The sequence below is a fragment of the Bombina bombina genome, unplaced genomic scaffold, assembly GCF_027579735.1.
Source record: "Bombina bombina isolate aBomBom1 unplaced genomic scaffold, aBomBom1.pri scaffold_1495, whole genome shotgun sequence".
Classification (NCBI taxonomy): domain Eukaryota; kingdom Metazoa; phylum Chordata; class Amphibia; order Anura; family Bombinatoridae; genus Bombina; species Bombina bombina.
The window spans coordinates 1-21,355 of NW_026512697.1; the positions used below are offsets into that span (position 1 = coordinate 1).

At 40.4% G+C, this 21,355-nt stretch overlaps 1 protein-coding gene across 1 annotated transcript in view; it reads right to left on the reverse strand.

The window, feature by feature from the left end:
- Window positions 1–2,768: 2,768 nt before the first annotated feature.
- The window catches only part of LOC128644500 (urocanate hydratase-like), a 32,463-nt gene continuing 13,876 nt past the window's right edge, over window positions 2,769–21,355 (reverse strand). The window contains exons 12-20 of the mRNA XM_053697082.1: window positions 21,020–21,117; window positions 20,313–20,388; window positions 19,278–19,399; window positions 17,886–17,956; window positions 17,596–17,694; window positions 16,379–16,478; window positions 15,681–15,762; window positions 3,111–3,210; window positions 2,769–2,995 (exon numbers count right to left, since the gene is read on the reverse strand). Coding sequence (XP_053553057.1) covers window positions 2,852–2,995; window positions 3,111–3,210; window positions 15,681–15,762; window positions 16,379–16,478; window positions 17,596–17,694; window positions 17,886–17,956; window positions 19,278–19,399; window positions 20,313–20,388; window positions 21,020–21,117 — 892 coding nt within the window. The 3' untranslated portion in view covers window positions 2,769–2,851. The remainder of the gene's footprint in view (window positions 2,996–3,110; window positions 3,211–15,680; window positions 15,763–16,378; window positions 16,479–17,595; window positions 17,695–17,885; window positions 17,957–19,277; window positions 19,400–20,312; window positions 20,389–21,019; window positions 21,118–21,355) is intronic.

A 21,355-nucleotide genomic window follows, 5' to 3' on the forward strand; every position in this document is an offset into this window, starting at 1 on the left:
AATGCAGCAACTTTATAATTAAGTCTCTCGGCGGTGCGTTTGGCAAAGGCCTAGGTCGCAATGCTCTGTGTGCACGCTCAATAGACATTTCAGTTATCTGCGTAGATTGTGTTATGGCGCTGAACATTTCAATTAGGTATGCTAAGATCTTATCTGGGCTTATTTGCTCAGTTATTCCCCTGACTCTCAAATTGTTTCTTCTCCCTCTCTATTCTCTAAGTCTTCCACTTTATCTTGTAATGACTGAATGGAGGAGGCTTGTTGTGCTAACCCAGATTCTGCTGAAGAGACCATTGTATTTAAGGTTTCCTGTCCTGCTCCAAGGTCTTCAATTTTGGAACCTAATTCATTAATATCTTTTCTCACTGCAGAGAGTTCTGATTTAATAAACGTTTTGAGGTCTGCTATGTCTGATTTAGAGGATAGTTTTTCCATAATGGATTGTATATGTGAAAGTTGTTCTTGGGGACGCCGGAGCAGTTTGAGAAGTCTGCTGTTAATCCGTTTTATCTTCTTTAGACATTTGTGTGCTGTCTGAGTCTGTCTGTTCCTGAGGGGTAAAAATATGCTGTGAGGTTGGAGGTTTGATTGATTTGCTTACTACCTTTATCAGGTTTATTAAGCCCGTCTTGCAGCCATGTGTTCTCTTTGTTAGTGTTAAGACCAGAGATCTGAAGTTTCTATCAGTTATATCTTCTTTGTTTTGACGAGGACTCTCAGCCCCTCTATTGACTTATTAAAGATAGTATGTGAGGGGAAGGGTTGTGTTTATTTATGTATATATCCTTATCTGTCTGAGTATTTCTCCCCTCTGAAATACCTTCCTTTCCCCCTCACCTCCACTCCCTCCTCTATTTACATCTGTATCTTGCTCTCCATCTATGTAACTAGATTTCTGACAGCATGTACTGTTTATTCATTTATTTACTTCAGGGCTGTTTCACAGTTATGCCGATACTTTATATGCAGTATTTCATCGTGTGCCTGCTTGTAAGATGGCGCCTTAGGATCATGTGCAACATTCACATAAGCTGAATAATATATGAAGGCTAAGTATACCTTTAAGATGTCCCCGCTGAGTATTTTTGCAGCCTCTAGTAGCCGATTCCGCAGGAGAGCAAACCTCCGACTGGTGCTAGGGACATGTACACTCAGCGCAGATGCCGTTGTCTCCCTGTTGCGCAGTTAGAAATCCTGCGTGTAGTCCGCCAGGCTCCGCTTCTTCAGAGGTCCGGTATGCAGTTCACTGATGTTTACCAGTCTTGAAAGTCAACACCTCAAGTTTGGGGTATGCTCCCCTAGCTTCCCCAGTATTTAGAGTATAGCAAAAACACTTTTTTGTTTGCGATAAGGCAAACCAGCTACAGGCTAACCAGCTACGGAGCTAACCAGCTACGCAGCCATGTCCCTGCATGGCCAAGCTCCGCCCCTAACATTATTCAGTTTTAAGCTGAAGTTATGACTTCTGGTTACATTTTATATCTTAAACAGAGGAATAAGGTCCCTGAAATAAGAAAGTGGGTATTATTAGGCGTTTAACCTTTTCACATCTTAAACGAGACGTGCTTATTGACTATCCTTATTTTAGCTAAGTATGTACATTAATGTAACATAATACATGGAGATTCCAATGAGGATAACAGAAGAATGGACAACTTGGATTGCCAAACGTTAATTATGTTCCCTTCTATATTTAGGCTGTTAGGTCTCCTTGTCCGCAATTGGAAAATCCAAAAGGCTACATCCTGATTGTGATTAATTATAAAGTGTCTGGCCAAGTCAGAACATTCATTGCCACATCTTATATCATTCAGATGCGGACTCTAGCCTCTCTTGTCGAGCAGCCTGTTTATGTTACATTGAGTAAATTCCACTAAGTAAACCACAAAAGTGGTACGACAGTTAGTACAACAGTTATGCTTGTAAACTTTTTGATTGGGGAAAAAACTGCCAACTTTTGTATGGCTACATGCTATAATTACATTTGAAATTACCTTTTGTTGTTAGTCAACTACTTTTTATTGGTCCCCTACTTCCTAAGCATGCTTGGTGCTAAATATATTGCCAAAGGTGCAAATTCTTCTGGATACAAAGTTGCAACCATTGGAAAAAATCTTTTAAGATATCTTCAGCAGTCAAAATTGGAAGATGTTTTGAGATTATTTTATAAATGTCATTAAACTGTGGCCCAAAAGGTAGTGGGGGGAAAAACAAAACAAACTGGTTTAGAATCAAACTTCCTTTTAGCATTAGTCCCCTTATCTGCAATAAGCTGGCTCCGATCCATACTGGATACCTCTAAAAATGCCCTATAAATAGTTTAGTGTGAAGTCTGTTGTGTTTGCTGCCCATCCTGTCTGGAGGAACAAAGTCTCATACCCTCTAACAAGTTAGGTTGTCCAAGCTAAATCTTTTTAAATCAGATAGTAAGAGTTTTACAAGAATAGCTTAGGAACAGTATGAATCAACTCATGCACTCTCTACATTTTCCCAGAGACACAACAGGCCTACAGACAGCACACAGTTTCCTTAGAGGATGACTTTATGCTACAGACCAATCCCATCCTTGCATGGAAATTACGGCTACTGAAGACCTTTGTTGGTTTTATTGCAGTATATACCTTTCATGCAATAATACTTAGCAAGAGTAAGCTTTACTCTCTGAACTATTTCTGTTGTATAAGACACCAATTCCCTTGGCAGTAGCCTTGTTATGTGCCTTTTGGGCAGAGGATCAGCAGTGTCAGGCAATAAAGGACAGACTTGCATCAAACAGCAGTAAGAGGGATTATTTAATAAGAAAAGAAAAATTACTGGTATAATTTAATGTATGCAAGACAACATGCAGTGGTCATTTGTGGGATAGGGCAATCTCCAGCAAGCTTGTGTCTTGCACCAGATGAGGAAGAGTCACCTTCAGATTGCTGTTCTCCTCCATGTTTCTAATAATCGTATTGTATGCATTTGTGTTGCCAGACCAGCAGCGCCTTGCCACCTGTAATACACACAGCACAGTCTTCAGAAAAAAGGTATCACACAAGGAAACACTGTTTATTATATAACCGTCCATGGATTTGTGAGCGTTAGTAATGCAGCAGAATTAAACATACCCCATTGGATACATCCCAGCTAAGCATCTGTACAGCTCTCTCTTCAGCATCTGGGGACCCATCAAGTACTAGACCAAAGCCACCATTAATGACCTCACCCCTGGAAAGAACACATACAATGCAAGTCAACCATTTTGTAAGGACTGGAGGACTCAGGGGAGGGTAGGAATTAGCATACTTTCTCCAACATAGGTGTGTCCGGTCCACGGCGTCATCCTTACTTGTGGGATATTCTCTTCCCCAACAGGAAATGGCAAAGAGCCCAGCAAAGCTGGTCACATGATCCCTCCTAGGCTCCGCCTACCCCAGTCATTCTCTTTGCCGTTGTACAGGCAACATCTCCACGGAGATGGCTTAGAGTTTTTTAGTGTTTAACTGTAGTTTTTATTATTCAATCAAGAGTTTGTTATTTTAAAATAGTGCTGGTATGTACTATTTACTCAGAAACAGAAAAGAGATGAAGATTTCTGTTTGTATGAGGAAAATGATTTTAGCACCGTAACTAAAATCCATGGCTGTTCCACACAGGACTGTTGAGAGCAATTAACTTCAGTTGGGGGAACAGTGTGCAGTCTCTTACTGCTTGAGGTATGACACATTCTAACAAGACGATGTAATGCTGGAAGCTGTCATTTTCCCTATGGGATCCGGTAAGCCATGTTTATTAAGATAGTAAATAAGGGCTTCACAAGGGCTTATTAAGACTGTAGACTTTTTCTGGGCTAAATCGATTCATTATTAACACATATTTAGCCTTGAGGAATCATTATTCTGGGTATTTTGATATGATTATATCGGCAGGCACTGTTTTTGACACCTTATTCTTTAGGGGCTTTCCCTAATCATAGTCAGAGCCTCATTTTCACGCCGGTATGGCGCACTTGTTTTTGAGGACAGCATGGCATGCAGCTGCATGTGTGTGGAGCTCTGATACATAGAAAAGTCTTTCTGAAGGCATCATTTGGTATCGTATTCCCCTTTGGGCTTGGTTGGGTCTCAGCAAAGCAGATTCCAGGGACTGTAAAGGGGTTAAATATAAAAACGGCTCCGGTTCCGTTATTTTAAGGGTTAAAGCTTCCAAATTTGGTGTGCAATACTTTTAAGGCTTTAAGACACTGTGGTGAAATTTTGGTGAATTTTGAACAATTCCTTCATACTTTTTCGCAATTGCAGTAATAAAGTGTGTTTAGTTTAAAATTTAAAGTGACAGTAACGGTTTTATTTTAAAACGTTTTTTGTGCTTTGTTATCAAGTTTATGCCTGTTTAACATGTCTGAACTACCAGATAGATTGTGTTCTGACTGTGGGGAAACCAAGGTTCCTTCTCATTTAACTATATGTATTTTATGTCATAAAAAAAATTTAGTAAAAATGATGCCCAAGATGATTCCTCAAGTGAGGGGAGTAAGCATGGTACTGCATCATCCCCTCCTTCGTCTACACCAGTCTTGCCCATACAGGAGGCCCCTAGTACATCTAGTGCGCCAATACTCCTTACTATGCAACATTTAACGGCTGTAATGGATAATTCTATCAAAAACATTTTAGCCAATATGCCCACTTATCAGCGAAAGCGCGACCTGCTCTGTTTTAGAAAATTCTGTAGAGCATGAGAACGCTGATGATATGGTTTCTGAAGGGCCCCTACACCAGTCTGAGGGGGCCAGGGAGGTTTTGTCTGAGGGAGAAATTTCAGATTCAGGAAACATTTCTCAACAAGCTGAACCTGATGTGATTACTTTTAAATTTAAGTTGGAACATCTCCGCGCTCTGCTTAATGAGGTGTTATCCAATTTGGATGATTGTGATTATCTGGTCATTCCAGAACCACTATGTAAAATGGAAAAGTTCTTAGAGGCCCCGGGGCCCCCCGAAGCTTTTCCTATATCCAAGCGGGTGGCGTACATTGTTAGTAAAAAATGGGACAGGCCCGGTATACCTTTGGTACCTCCCCCCATATTTATAAAATTGTTTTCCTATAGTCGACCCCAGAAAGGACTGATGGCAGACAGTCCCCAAGGTCGAGGGGGCGGTTTCTACTCTACACAAGCGCGCCACTATACCCATAGAAGATAGTTGTGCTTTCCAAGATCCTATGGATAAAAAATTAGAAGGTCTGCTAAAGATGTTTGTTCAGCAAGGTTCCCTTCTACAACCAATTGCATGCATTGTCCCTGTCACTGCAGCCGCGTGTTTCTAGTTTGATGAGCTAGGAAAGGCGATTATTAGTAATTCTTCTTCTTATGAGGAGATTATGGACAGAATTCGTGCTCTTAAATTGGCTAATTCTTTCACCCTAGACGCCACCTTGCAATTGGCTAGGTTAGCGGCGAAAAAATTCTGGGTTTGCTATTGTGGCGCAGAGCGCTTTGGTTAAAATCTTGGGCAGCGGATGCGTCTTCCAAGAACAAATTGCTTGACATTCCTTTCAAGGGGAAAACACTCTTTGGCCCTGACTTGAAAGAGATTATCTCTGATATCACTGGGGGCAAGGGCCACGCCCTTCCTCAGGATAGGTCTTTTCAAGACCAAAAATAAACCTAAGTTTCGTCCCTTTCGCAGAAACGGATCAGCCCCAAGGGCTACGTCCTCTAAGCAGGAAGGTAATACTTCTCAAGCCAATCCAGCCTGGAGACCTATGCAAGGCTGGAACAAAGGAAAGCAGGCCAGGAAACCTGCCACTGCTACCAAGACAGCATGAAATGCGGGCCCCCGATCCGGGACCGGATCTGGTGGGGGGCAGACTCTCTCTCTTCGCTCAGGCTGGGGCAAGAGATGTTCTGGATCCTTGGGCGCTAGAAATAGTCTCCCAAGGTTATTCTCTGGAGTTCAAGGGGCTTCCTCCAAGGGGGAGGTTCCACAGGTCTCAGTTGTCTTCAGACCACATAAGAAGACAGGCATTCTTACATTGGGTAGAAGACCTGCTAAAAATGGGAGTGATTCATCCTGTTCCATTAGGAGAACAAGGGATGGGGTTCTACTCCAATCTGTTCATAGTTCCCAAAAAAGAGGGAACGTTCAGACCAATCTTAGATCTCAAGATCTTGAACAAGTTTCTCAAGGTTCCATCGTTCAAGATGGAAACCATTCGAACACTTCTTCCTTCCATCCAGGAAGGTCAATTCATGACCAAGGTGGATTTCAAGGATGCGTATCTACATATTCCTATCCACAAGGAACATCATCGGTTCCTAAGGTTTGCATTCCTGGACAAGCATTTCCAGTTCGTGGCGTTTTCTTTCGGATTAGCCACTGCTCCTAGGATTTTCTCATAGGTACTAGGGTCCCTTCTGGCGGTGCTAAGACCAAGGGGCATTGCTGTAGTACCTTACTTGGACGACATTCTGATTCGAGCGTCGTCCCTTCCTCAAGTAAAGGCTCACACGGACATTGTCCTGGCCTTTCTCAGATCTCACGGATGGAAAGTGAACGTGGAAAAGAGTTCTCTATCTCCGTCAACGAGGGTTCCCTTCTTGGGAACTATAATAGACTCCTTAGAAATGAGGATTTTTCTGACAGAAGCCAGAAAAACAAAACTTCTAGACTCTTGTCGGATACTTCATTCCGTTCCTCTTCCTTCCATAGCGCAGTGCATGGAAGTGATAGGTTTGATGGTAGCGGCAATGGACATAGTTCCTTTTGTGCGCATTCATCTAAGACCATTACAACTGTTCATGCTCAGTCAGTGGAATGGGGACTATTCAGACTTGTCTCCGAAGATACAAGTAAATCAGAGGACCAGAGACTCATTCCGTTGGTGGCTGTCCCTGGACAACCTGTCACAAGGGATGACCTTCCGCAGACCAGAGTGGGTCATTGTCACGACCGACGCCAGTCTGATGGGCTGGGGCGCGGTCTGGGGATCCCTGAAAGCTCAGGGTCTTTGGTCTCGGGTAGAATCTCTTCTACCGATAAATATTCTGGAACTGAGAGCGATATTCAATGCTCTCAAAGCTTGGCCTCAGCTAGCGAGGGCCAAGTTCATACATCAACCATCAGGGGGGAACAAGGAGTTCCCTAGCGATGGAAGAAGTGACCAAAATCATTCTATGGGCGGAGTCTCACTCCTGCCACCTGTCTGCTATCCACATCCCAGGAGTGGAAAATTGGGAAGCGGATTTTCTGAGTCGTCAGACATTGCATCCGGGGGAGTGGGAACTCCATCCGGAAATCTTTGCCCAAGTCACTCAACCGTGGGGCATTCCAGACATGGATCTGATGGCCTCTCGTCAGAACTTCAGAGTTCCTTACTACGGGTACAGATCCAGGGATCCCAAGGCGGCTCTAGTGGATGCACTAGTAGCACCTTGGACCTTCAAACTAGCTTATGTGTTCCCGCCGTTTCCTCTCATCCCCAGGCTGGTAGCCAGGATCAATCAGGAGAGGGCGTCGGTGATTTTGATAGCTCCTGCGTGGCCACGCAGGACTTGGTATGCAGATCTGGTGAATATGTCATCGGCTCCACCATGGAAGCTACCTTTGAGACGAGACCTTCTTGTTCTAGGTCCGTTCGACCCACTCCAGCTGACTGCTTGGAGATTGAACGCTTGATCTTATCAAAGCGAGGGTTCTCAGATTCTGTTATTAATACTCTTGTTCAGGCCTGAAAGCCTGTAACCAGAAAAATTACCACATAATTTGGTATATCTGTTGGTGTGAATCTGCAGGATTCCCTTGGGACAAGGTTAAGACTCCAAAGAGTCTATCCTTCCTTCGAGAAGGATTGGAAAAAGGATTATCTGCAAGTTCCTTGATGGGACAGATTTCTGCCTTGTCTGTGTTTCTTCACAAAAAGCTGGCAGCTGTGCCAGATGTTCTAGCCTTTGTTCAGGCTCTGGTTAGAATCAAGCCTGTTTACAAAATTTTGACTCCTCCTTGGAGTCTCAACCTAGTTCTTTCAGTTCTTCAGGGGGTTCCGTTTGAACCCTTACATTCCGTTGATATTAAGTTATTATCTTGGAAAGTTTTGTTTTTGGTTGCAATTTCTTCTGCTAGAAGAGTTTCAGAATTATCTGCTCTGCAGTGTTCTTCTCCTTATCTGGTGTTCCATGCAGATAAGGTGGTTTTGCGTACTAAACCTGGTTTTCTTCCAAAAGTTGTTTCTAACAAAAACATTAACCAGGAGATAGTTGTGCCTTCTTTGTGTCCTAATCCAGTTTCAAAGAAGGAACGTTTGTTGCACAACTTGGATGTAGTTCGTGCTCTCAAATTTTACTTAGCAGCTACTAAGGATTTCAGACAAACTTTGTCTTTGTTTGTTGTTTATTCTGGTAAACGGAGAGGTCAAAAAGCAACTTCTACCTCTCTCTCCTTCTGGATTAAAAGCATTATCCGATTGGCTTATGAGACTGCCGGACGGCAGCCTCCTGAAAGAATCACAGCTCACTCCACTAGGGCTGTGGCTTCCACATGGGCCTTCAAGAACGAGGCTTCTGTTGATCAGATATGTAAGGCAGCGACTTGGTCTTCACTGCACACTTTTTCTAAATTTTACAAATTTGATACTTTTGCTTCTTCTGAGGCTATTTTTGGGAGAAAGGTTTTGCAAGCCGTGGTGCCTTCCATTTAGGTGACCTGATTTGCTCCCTCCCTTCATCCGTGTCCTAAAGCTTTGGTATTGGTTCCCACAAGTAAGGATGACGCCGTGGACCGGACACACCTATGTTGGAGAAAACAGAATTTATGTTTACCTGATAAATTACTTTCTCCAACGGTGTGTCCGGTCCACGGCCCGCCCTGGTTTTTTTAATCAGGTCTGATAATTTATTTTCTTTAACTACAGTCACCACGGTAACATATGGTTTCTCCTATGCAAATATTCCTCCTTAACGTCGGTCGAATGACTGGGGTAGGCGGAGCCTAGGAGGGATCATGTGACCAGCTTTGCTGGGCTCTTTGCCATTTCCTGTTGGGAAGAGAATATCCCACAAGTAAGGATGACGCCGTGGACCGGACACACCGTTGGAGAAAGTAATTTATCAGGTAAACATAAATTCTGTTTTTCTCCCTGTGTGCTTGTGGCTATAAAAATGGATACATACATACCTACCTAGAACTAAGTGATAAATATGTTTTAAATTCATTTAGTACAATAAACTGAGCGCACTCTCTAGTAAAATAGATTTATCAGCCCAATTTACGAAGCTGTCAACTTGTTCAGTTTTCTTAAACTGAATCTTCCTGCCAATATGGCTAAATAAAAACGTGTTACGAGAAATTATGAAAAAAAAACGTAGGACGTTTAAATTATTCAAAGAAAATAGTACAGATTCAACATACCAAACTTATAAGGAATGTAACAAAGCATGCAAAAAGGCAATTAAATTAGCCAAAAATGAAAATGACAGATTAATTGCAAAGGATTATAAATCTAACCCTAAAAGGTTCTTTAAGTACATAAATAGCAAAAAAATCTAAGGGCAATATAGGTACATTCAAATTGCATGGAGGGTAAAAATTATTAACCGTGACAGGGAGAAGGCTGTGGTACTAAACCAGCTCTTTTCTTCAGTATACACAAGAGAGGAACCAATGGAGGATACTTTGGAACAAACTAGAACATGCCAGCCCATACAATTAACTGGGTTATGTCTAGAGGATATCAGGAAAAAAAAAAACAACAACAACTCTATAATATTAAGGTAAATAAAACTCCAGGCCCAGATGGAATACACCCAAGGGTGTTTTACGGGAATTTAGCACTATTATAGACAAACCACTACTCTTAAATTGTTCAAGATTTATTATCCTCTGGCATAGTACCCTAGGACTGGCGTAAAGCTGATGTGGTGCCACTCTTCAAAAAGGGGAAGCAGGGATGATCTAGGAAGCTATAGACCAGTTAGTCTGACATCAATAGTGGGAAAGATTTTTGAAGGGATTATAAGGGATTATATTAATGAGCATATTCGTGTAAACAAGATTATGGAGTTCAAATCAGCATGGTTTTATAAGAAATAGATCATGTCAAACTAATCTAATTAGATTCTACAAGGAAGTAAGTAAAAATAGAGATAAAAAGGGGAATCAGTTGATTTGATAGACTTTGCAAAGGTGTTTGATACAGTGCCACATGAGAGATTAATGCACAAAATTAAGGGACTGGGAATAGCTGAAAATATTAGCCATGGATAAATAACTGGATAAAAAAGATAGGGAGCAACGAGTAGTAGTGAATGGATCATACTCAGATTGGACAAAGGTAATCAGTGGAGTCCCCCACGGATCAGTACTGGACCCTGTTCTTTTTATTTTTTTATTAATTACTTGGAGCAAGGATTAAATACTGACATCTCTATTTTTGCAGATGATTCTCAGGGCCAGTGCTAGGATTTTTGGCCACACAGGCGAGGATACATTTTGCCCCCCCACACACACACACGATTACATACCATCCTATTGCTAGTTAAAGGGATATTGAATCCAAGTTTTTTAAAGCAACTTTAAAAATAACTCCTATTTATTTTTCTTCATTCTCTTGGTATCTGCATTTAAAAATCTGGAATGTAAGCTTAGGAGCTGGCCCATTTTTGTTTGCTTATTGCATAGTAAATCAGACAGTGTTTGCACTGCATAGCAAAATTGAAAAAGTTAATTTCCCAACAAAAGATGGAAAGATATGGATTACTGTTGTGGGTGAAAATTCTCTCTCTCACACACACATATTCATAAACACATTTAGAGAAGGGCACCTAGGCACTAGGACCATGTTACTTTAGAAGGTTATGGTACAACTTACTTTCGGCAGCCAGCAATCCCATGCCATAGTTTGGCCCTGCTTATCAGACAAGTCCCTGATTGACAATCTGTGTCTGGACTGAACTGCTTCAGTGATCAGACATTGAACGCATTATGGGCTCGATTTATCAAGCCCCTACGGCTGCAAGTTCTCACAAGAACTTGCTCGCCGTAATTTATCAAGCTAAGCTTTTCGCCACCTCTAAGGTGGCGAAATTCAATCTCCGTGTTAGAGTCCAACCGAGGAGATTGGCAGCTCCTGCCCGCGCGTGATTGGCTGTGCGCGGGATTGCACGCGAGCGCAAAATTGCGCTCGTGTGCAATGTTGATTACCTGCGGGTAATTTCGCCCCGCCACAGGCGAGCCGAGGTGTACAGGGGTGCGTATACGTGCCCCTGTACGCCTCAGCTTTGATAAATCTAGCCCTATGTCTCCAGCAAACCCTTGCTTAAAAGTTACTGCTTGCGGGTGTCATCACCTGTGAACAGTTTTACATGACATGGTACCATGTACAGGGAAAGCTGGGCATGGCTGCCAGATGATTAATAAATAGCAGGAACCATGTATACCACAAAGGAGGATGACTTCAGGGCCTATATTTTGCATCTAAGCACATTTCTAATGTCAGTTGAAATAGCACCTTTAAAATTATTTAATAAAAAAATACTAGAGAACTAACAGAAAATCCTCATTTTATCCCAGCTAGAAAAAAAAACAAACAAAAAACCAACAACAATGTGGGTAGAAACTCCCAGGCTTTTACATGAAATAAGAATTTTCCTTTATAGCCTACAGAGAACAGTGCAAGGATACAGATCATGCCACAAATAATGTTGCTGTAAAAGACCATAATAGAGTTGTGTTCCCTATAGGGTATACAATGTGCTGTATTTCAGTGGGACATTATGCTACCCAAAGTTGCTTATGGATCTAATATTACAGTGAAGTGCTCACTATCAGACCACCCCTCTCCTTTAAACCATAAATCAGCGCTGCGGAATCTGTTGGCGCTCTACAAATAACCGATAATAATAATACAGTATATAACACACATTGTTCAACCTCTAATGGGAAACTGGGAATGAATGAGCGACTCCTTTCTGTCCCTATGATGTGTGGATGAAATGAATAGGTTTATAAGTGTATATGAAGGTGTAAACAATGCCATATGTTGCAAAACTTGCTAATTATGCGTTTGTTTATATAATTATATATTACTGATTTATTTGTTACATATGATAAATTGTGTTAGCCAGCCATACAAGTGAAAAAACACACACTGTATATTCCAAGCCTCTATTTAGAACATTTAAGTTATTACATACTGAAAGGAGATCAGTTTCTTTCTTTTTTTGTTGCTTTTTTTTTTTTTTTTTAACATATAAATTATCTTTACATCATTATTCATTAATATACGTAATATGGTAATAAATACCTAACAATATGTACATAAATCTATTTCAGTCTATAACACTGAGCAAAACAGGATATCCAGTATGTTCAATCAACATTTTCAGCTGAGTATTTGTGTATTAAACAAGCTACGTTTATTGCTAAATATTCTTGTAACGTTAGCATCAATAAGCAAACAGATACTCCCTAAACAAGGAGAAAAGGCCAAACAACCTGTCACAAAAGGAAGTTTAAACACACACATCATACAAAACAGCACCTGACTTCCATCACACACACACACACCACTAAAGGGAAACAACTGCTTCATTCCCAGCCAGTGACATGGGGGAGTACTAATAGTCTGCAGGAGCCTTACACGGATGACGATATATTATATACATTTATATAAAATCCCATGTGTACCTGAAATCAATGCTGTTGCTGCAGATTTCTAGAAGCTGTTCCCTGTCAGGGCCGCTGATAAGAGGATGTAGTTACGCAGCTTTAAAACTCCTGTGTCCAGCATGGAGCAACTGCTCTCAGTGTTTCAACTTAAAAACACTAAGAGCAGTTTCTGTGTTCTGGACACAGGAGTTTTAAAGCTGCCGCCTGCGTTTTAGTTTTTTTTCTGTTTGCAGTGTAGCTGCTATTCTGTTAACAGCGTGGTGCACACAGATCTCCTGACCCAGTCCCGTCCCTGCTGACCCTGACTAAACTCTGCACAAAATCAGCAGGTTTAGTTCAGGCTCAGCAGACACTGCTCTGTGCAGGTATTACGGAAATTTATGGTCACATGATGACCAAGTGGTAAGTAGGGCGCAATAAAAAAAAAAAAAAACACATTTAAAAAAAACAAACAATGCAGCAGCCCAGGGCCAGGGGCAATGCGGGACAAATGGCAGACCTAAAATCAGCCCTAAAATCGGGCGCACAAATAATTTTTTACTCTCACATTACACATGCTGCTTCAATGCCGGCAGATCTGGCGCCCCCCTGCTGGGGCGCAATAAGGCGGCTGCCTAGTATGCCTTACCCAAACGCCAGCCCTGATGATTCTAAGTTAAGTAAGGTCATTAGGTCAGAGCAAGATGAGCTTTCGTTACAAAGGAATCTGCAAAAATTAGAAGTATGGGCAGGTAAATGGAAAATGAGATTTAATACGGGAAAATGCAAGGTTATACCATTTTGGAAGTAAAAATAAGCAGGCAATGTATTATTTAAATGAGACAAGACTTAGCCAAACAGAGGAGGAAAGGGATTTGGAAATAATAGATAACAAGCTAAAGATGGATGCAGGGCAGCAGCTTCAAAGGCTAATAATATACTAGCGTATTAAAAGAGGCATTGATTCAAGGGAGGAAAGCATAATTCTGTCACTATATAAATCCCTGGTAGGACCTCACCTTCAGTATGGAGGGCAGTCCTGGGGACTGATCACAAAAAAATATATTGCAGAAATAGAAAAAGTTCAGAGAAGGGCCAAAAAGCCAATAAGAGGAATGGAGAATTTAAGCTATCAGGAGAGGCTAGCCAAACTGGGTCTGTTTTCCCTAGAAAAAAAAGGCGCTTGAGAGGTAATATGATTAGTTTGTATAAATATATTTAAGGCCCATATACAGAGATGGCAGAAGCTCTGTTTATTCCAAGAAAATTGTTTGTGACAAGAGGTCACAATTTAAGGTTGGAGGAAAGGAGATTTAATCTCCTGCAACGGAAACGTTTTTTCTCTGTAAGAGAAATAAAATTGTATAACTCATTACCAAAGGAGGTAGTGAATGCCAATAGCCTAGATACATTTAAAAATTGTTTGGATACATTTGAGGCTAGAAAATAAATAATTCATGGATATGATTGGTTGTATTAAATGGGTCACCTTTTAATGGGATTAATTTAAGATCAACTGGAGATTTTTTGTAAGTATATTAGATTTGTATAGGTTAAACTCGATGGACTTCTGTTTTTTTTAACCTCATCTACTATGTTTGCTCGCTCCTTATGAAAGTGTCTGCAACAACCAAAAGATTTTTTTTCTGTTTTTTTTTTTTTTTTAAATCAAAGACAAACTGTACTGCTTCTTATTTGTTGAGATAAGTGTTTGAGAGGTGTAGATTTAATGTACAACAGAATATTTTTGTGTAGATTTACCGTTTGTTTTTCTACTCTGAACGTATGGATCTGTCTGAGCCTACTATTGATTTCTATTTTATCCGCCTCCCAACAGCTACAATATGCAAGTTGTGCATCTAGACACAGAAGTGTTGTTAAATTAAAGTAAACATTGTGTAATTAAGAGACATTTCTGTTGTGCTGCTATAGAACAACATAACAGCCAACTCTAAACATTTGTAAAACAAATTAACATCCTTTTTTTCTGCAATTTTTTTCAGTTGGCAGACTCCACCCACTATTTGAAGGAGCCAATCTGGGCTTTAGTCAGCAGACAAGGTTAGTCACTGTTATAAAAGTTAGTGTAAAGTGCATTTATTTGCAGTTGTTCTCAGTTAAAGCCAATTAGAAACAGATATGTAGCAGGTCTAGTCTTGAGAAGTCAGCAGGTGCATTTCATGTTCTGAGAATTAGAAAAACTGATCCTCCTAACCCGCTGTACTGTTTATATAGATAATCTGATCCTCCTAACCCGCTGTACTGTTTGTATAGATAATCTGATCCTCAAACCGCTGTACTGTTTGTATAGATAAACTGATCCTCCTAACCCACTGTACTGTTTGTATAGATAATCTGATCCTCCTAAACTGCTGTACTGTTTTTGTTCTTGTGGCACCTTTTCTTGAAAAGCATACAGAGGTAGGCTCTTTTCGTTAGCACACTATATGTGCACTCAGCTAGCTCTCAGTAGTGCATTTTTGTCTAGAGCTTTGCAGGGGTTAAGCACATTGTTATATGCAATAACATGCTGTAACGCAGATTTTTTTTGCACTTATATCCCTTTAGACATCACATAAGTAGTACACATCTATGTACAGATCATATAGATGCACAGAATTAGTGCATATCTATATACAGATCATATAGAAACACAGAATTAGTACACATCTATATACAGATCATATAGAAACGCAGATACTTACTGGGAAAGCTCATTAACAGTACATTAGCTGCATATAAAATTGCTCAATTTTCAGAGCTAAAAATTACATGAAAAAAAGGGGGAAAAATAAATAAATGTCCCTTCACGCTCCTTTTAACAACACCTTTTGAAAAAACAGTACGTTGGATGGGATACTATGGCTTATTAGTTGTATAAAAGTCTGCAAGTGATTTAAAGCTAATATCCTCTTGGATATCCGATACCATGAATGTCCTATCATTGTAATATTGATGCTGGTGCAGGATTCCTGAGCAGATCATATGTTGCCAGGTGCAGATAGCAGCTTCATAAATAGTATCCTATGTCTCAGGATGTCCTTTTCTACTCACCAGCCAACCCCTCCACCATTATGAAGAGCCACCCATGTTGCACCTCGAAAGGCATCTCCCACAAAGTTTTGCACAGCCATATCTGAAAGAAAAGGAAATCTAGATTAAAGCAGTCAGTTGGCCATCAGATAAAGGGTTAATCCTGCATTTGTTTCTGTGCACAAAGTGTACCAATGACTACATGGAGTACAGAATGCCGGGGGATTCATTATAGGTAAAGAAATGCACCACCATCAGCCCTTGTGACCCTCTCTAAAGCCAGATCCAGTAATTTACACTAAAACTCTCTCCGGGCAGCACAAGGAGAAGTATAGGTCTGTAAGAAATACTAAATCTGCTAAATTACAAAGCACCAAAGATTTGAGAATTTTTTTATATAGTTCTGTGATTGTTTCAGTTAAAAGAAGAAGTTTTACAAAACACAAAACTATTTCATTTTGAAGCAAAGGAGATCTGGGCTAATAAATTGTTTACCAAACCCCAAGAGTGAGGTGTGCTATGCATCCACCTATGTCGCTAGGAATCCTTTATTAGTTCAGGGGAATCATTTTGGACATACTGAATGAGGAGTTCAAACCCATGTCAGCTTTACAATAAAGTCAAGTGTCAGATCACATATTTTGCCTAATCTGAATTACAATCTCCAGACATTGGATGCAGAGGTTTGTGCCAGACGTACAAGGGCAGACAAAGCTCACCGGCACAGAAGGCAGATCCATCATAGATGTTGGAGGTTTCCCTGAAGGGGCTGTCAGTCCCACTCACGTCATGATGATCACGACTAATCACAACAGGGGCCTACAAAAGACAACAACCACAAATTGTGTACAACATCCTCCCTAGGATTACTTCAATTTCACAATGTAAAACTGATCTGTAGCAAACACTGTTTAGATTTGTTGTTTCAGTAAAACCTACTGCCCTCTAATGCCTAGAGCAGTGCTTTCCAAACTGTGTGTCGGGACACACTAGTGTGTCGGCTGCTGTGTGTAGGTGTGTCCCTGCTTCAGCACAAATTTTTTTAAATTTTTTTTTTTTTTGGTTTCTGACTTTCCGCCTACCTGCTACGCATATCACATGGTTGACACGTGATTGATACCAAGGGGGACACAGATCATCTTAACCTATTGGCTCAGCTCAGTGGAAACTGAAACTATTCCCATTGGTGGCACATTGGCTCCTGACTGCATGTGTAGTCTCCTTAATTGGCTCGTGACTGCATGTGTAGTCAGGGAGTGGGAGAGCAGTATGTTTGCAGCGCGGGCAGTAGTCAGTCGGACTCACCGAGCTCTGAGGGCTACAGCTTAAATGCTGAGCTGAAGTCAGTGGGGTTTTTGTGCAACTAGCTCCCAGTAGTGCATTGCTGCTCCTGCTCTTGATATATGGATAGGAAATGGAAGCTTAAGAAATGCTTGATGATGATATGCGAGTGTCTTTACCTAATATTACACCAAATATTCAGAAATTGTGTTCATCCCATCAACCCATTAAAATAGTAAGTAGCTATTGATGTTATTAAACTTTTTTTTAATTCTTGCACATACATACTGTTACTTGTAAATACATTTTATTATTATATAATTCATGTATGTGTCTGTATCTCTTAAAACAAGTTAGTTTAACCTCCTGTTTGCTAGTGCAACTGAATTACTGTGTCGCGAAATGATGTAGGTCTAAAAAGTGTGTCACCAACATAAAAAGTTTGGAAAGCTCTGGCCTAGAGAAAGATAAATCCACTTTGGTTTGGCATTATGCCACTACATAATTTCCTCACAAACACATTAGTTGTGGGGTTTGCTGGAACCTATCTTTGTATTGAGTAAAGAGAGTGAGATAGAAATAAAAAAATAAAAAAAAAGCGCTAAGTGAGAGACAGAGATATAAAATAGTAATATGTAAATACAGCAATCCTCACCTTGACCTGTCCTACAGCCACAGCCTTGTTAATAGCGATAGCAATGGACACTCTCCCTTTCTGGTCTGAATACAGAATCCTAGCCTGTGAGCCAACCACCTGTCAGAAATAAGCATCATATAGTTTACTTTGTTTTGTGGACTCTGCTGTACACACTGAAGCTTCTTTAAGTCAGACGAACAATTCACTGGCTTTATGTCTTGTGTGTAAATATGAGGCTTTATTATCACGTCGCTGCTAAAGTGATTTGCAAATAAAGTTACGTTGGATCTTGCCACCGGCTTGTTTACCAATTTGTGCTTTCCGGCTTCCCGGATCCAGTGAATGTTGTCATTGCATTGCTTCTGTACTGCGTCACTGACTGCGGAGAAGAGAGAGAGAAAAGCAGCTGAATAATAGAGCAATGGTCACTGTATAGGCATGAGCTCTTATACAGAAGCATAGTCTCACATCTGTATAACCAGCTCATGAGAGGAGGAAATAGTTTGAAACTCAGCGTGATCCTCCTAACCCGCTGTACTCTTTGTATAGATAATCTGATCCTCAAACCGCTGTACTGTTTGTATAGATAAACTGATCCTCCTAACCCGCTGTACTGTTTGTATAGATAAACGGATCCTCCTAACCCGCTGTACTGTTTGTATAGATAATCTGATCCTCCTAACCCGCTGTACTGTTTGTATAGATAATCTGATCCTCCTAACCCGCTGTACTGTTTGTATAGATAATCTGATCCTCCTAACCCGCTGTACTGTTTGTATAGATAATCTGATCCTCCTAACCCGCTGTACTGTTTGTATAGATAAACTGATCCTCCTAACCCGCTGTACTGTTTGTATAGATAAACTGATCCTCCTAACCCGCTGTACTGTTTGTATAGATAAACTGATCCTCCTAACCCGCTGTACTGTTTGTATAGATAAACTGATCCTCCTAACCCGCTGTACTGTTTGTATAGATAAACTGATCCTCCTAACCCGCTGTACTGTTTGTATAGATAAACTGATCCTCCTAACCCGCTGTACTGTTTGTATAGATAAACTGATCCTCCTAACCCGCTGTACTGTTTATATAGATAATCTGATCCTCCTAACCCGCTGTACTGTTTGTATAGATAAACTGATCCTCCTAACCCGCTGTACTGTTTGTATAGATAATCTGATCCTCAAACCGCTGTACTGTTTGTATAGATAAACTGATCCTCCTAACCCACTGTACTGTTTGTATAGATAATCTGATCCTCCTAAACTGCTGTACTGTTTTTGTTCTTGTGGCACCTTTTCTTGAAAAGCATACAGAGGTAGGCTCTTTTCGTTAGCACACTATATGTGCACTCAGCTAGCTCTCAGTAGTGCATTTTTGTCTAGAGCTTTGCAGGGGTTAAGCACATTGTTATATGCAATAACATGCTGTAACGCAGATTTTTTTTGCACTTATATCCCTTTAGACATCACATAAGTAGTACACATCTATGTACAGATCATATAGATGCACAGAATTAGTGCATATCTATATACAGATCATATAGAAACACAGAATTAGTACACATCTATATACAGATAATATAGAAACGCAGATACTTACTGGGAAAGCTCATTAACAGTACATTAGCTGCATATAAAATGCTATTTTCCCTCACATTTCTCAGGTACCCGACTATGCCAGGTCACATCCTTCCATACCTCCTTGTGCAACAATATCCTCAAGAGTCGATGCTGCAATCTGATCTGTAATGGCCAGATCAGAGGGATCCCCAGAAGTGCACACCCATCGGAAAGGGCCAAAACCAAGAGAGAAGATGTCCCTGGTAAGAGAGGAGTCTAACTAGGATGTGCTTGAGATTGCAATATATTTGATAAAAACTTAGTAATACTAAATATTAAATAGAAAACATAATCTGTATTAAACATGCTGTAAAAAATAGAGGCTCAATGGATTTAAGATATTTGACAGTATTTTTTTTTATATGCAACATTTCAATAATGCGCCTTAAGATTACTAAGTTTTCATGTGTGCAACCGACTGCGTTAAAATCGCTATGTTCTTCACATAGAAAAAGTACTTTTTATGATGATATAATCTTATACTGTTCATGTAAAATACAGTTCTGTACCTATATATAGGCATAGGTATATACACACACACATATATAAATTATGTATTTATAAAAAAAAAAAAAAAACACATTTTCCTGCAAGTGGAGTGAAATATGTACAGTAGATATACAGTAAAACAAATACATGTCTAAATATGCATCTCTATGTTAAAGCACTTTGCAGACTTTTTTTTCTAACACCTGATACCTCATATCTTTGAGCCCTTATAACTTTTTAATGTAATTAAAGGGTTTTTGATGTGTTTTGTGCAACTTCTTTGTTTCACGTAGCAGTTTACCAGAGCTCTAAACTTGTGCTTACCCAAAGCATGTTAATTTCGATTGCGCTCAAGCAAACACATTTAAAGTTGAAAGTAAATATGCAAGCTACTTCCGACATGCACAAAGAGCCAAGAAATACCCCTTAGCGCTTGCGATACCACTAATAACCTAGCCCTTAATGCATTAGGTACATTTGTCCCTACAGTAAGTACTGTGTATGCCAAACTGCTATAACTCTGCCTGCAGTATAAAAGTTACATTATATAAAACTATATAGCCCATCCTCAGAGCTGAATGAGGCCACCATTATTCCATAAGATTCCCACTCTCCGTGTCTCACCCCATAATATGCTGCACGTAGGATGGATATCGAAACTCTAATATTCCGCTCCCCCCAGGCTTCTCCACATCAGCTCCTGGGGAACAGAGGAATCTCAGATTAGTGATTTGTATGTTAGTTATAAACAGCTGAGGTTAAAACAACTTGCACTAGCTTTATAGCTAGTGTCTTGTGCTAGAAAATTACAGTTTACGTAGAAAAAGTTATTAAAAAAGGGACACAAAAGATTTTTTCCCCCTTCTGCATTTAAGATTCAGATAGATCATCCAATTTTAAACAACTCTCACATTTACGTCTTATCAAAATGAGCTTCACTCTTTGTAGTCTTTTTTTTTTTTTTTTTTAAAAAGGAGCAGCAATGCACTACTGGGAGCTAGCCGTCACATCCAGTGAGCCAATGACAACAAGAGACATAGGTGTAGCCACCAATCAGCAGCTAGCTCCCATTAATAGACGTTTTGGAAAGTTGTTTAACATTGCATGCTCCATCTGAATCATGAAAGTTTACATTTTGATTTCACTGCGCATTTAAATCAATGTTGAATTTGACATAATGTTACAAGACCCCATCACTACTATTTTATTCCCATCACTACAGACTAGAAAGAGTTGAGCTTCTTGTAAGAACAAAATGTCAACTCCCACTTCAGATCAGGAAACCTGCAACATGCCGAGCTCCCCAGACCATCCTGACACGAAGTACTCACCCGCTCTCTGTGCTTCAAGCAGGAAAGCATTCCCATAATCCCAGAAAAACATGCCCTTTTCTGACAGCTTGTTGATGGCGGATATTTGTCTTCTTAAACTGTCAGAAGAGGGGGGAAAGCAACATTTAAATATTAACACAAACCAAAAAGGAAGCCACCCTAACAAGGTACGTGTAGATCTTGCTTTGGGTGTACATTGGTTTACAGACATACAGGGATATGCCTTGATGGGTCACTGCTGCCATATTACTTTAATCTATGTCAGAAGTGAATAAAACCACACTCTGCTGGGGAGCTGACTGTACATTGCTTAATGTTACCAGTTATCCTGAAAGT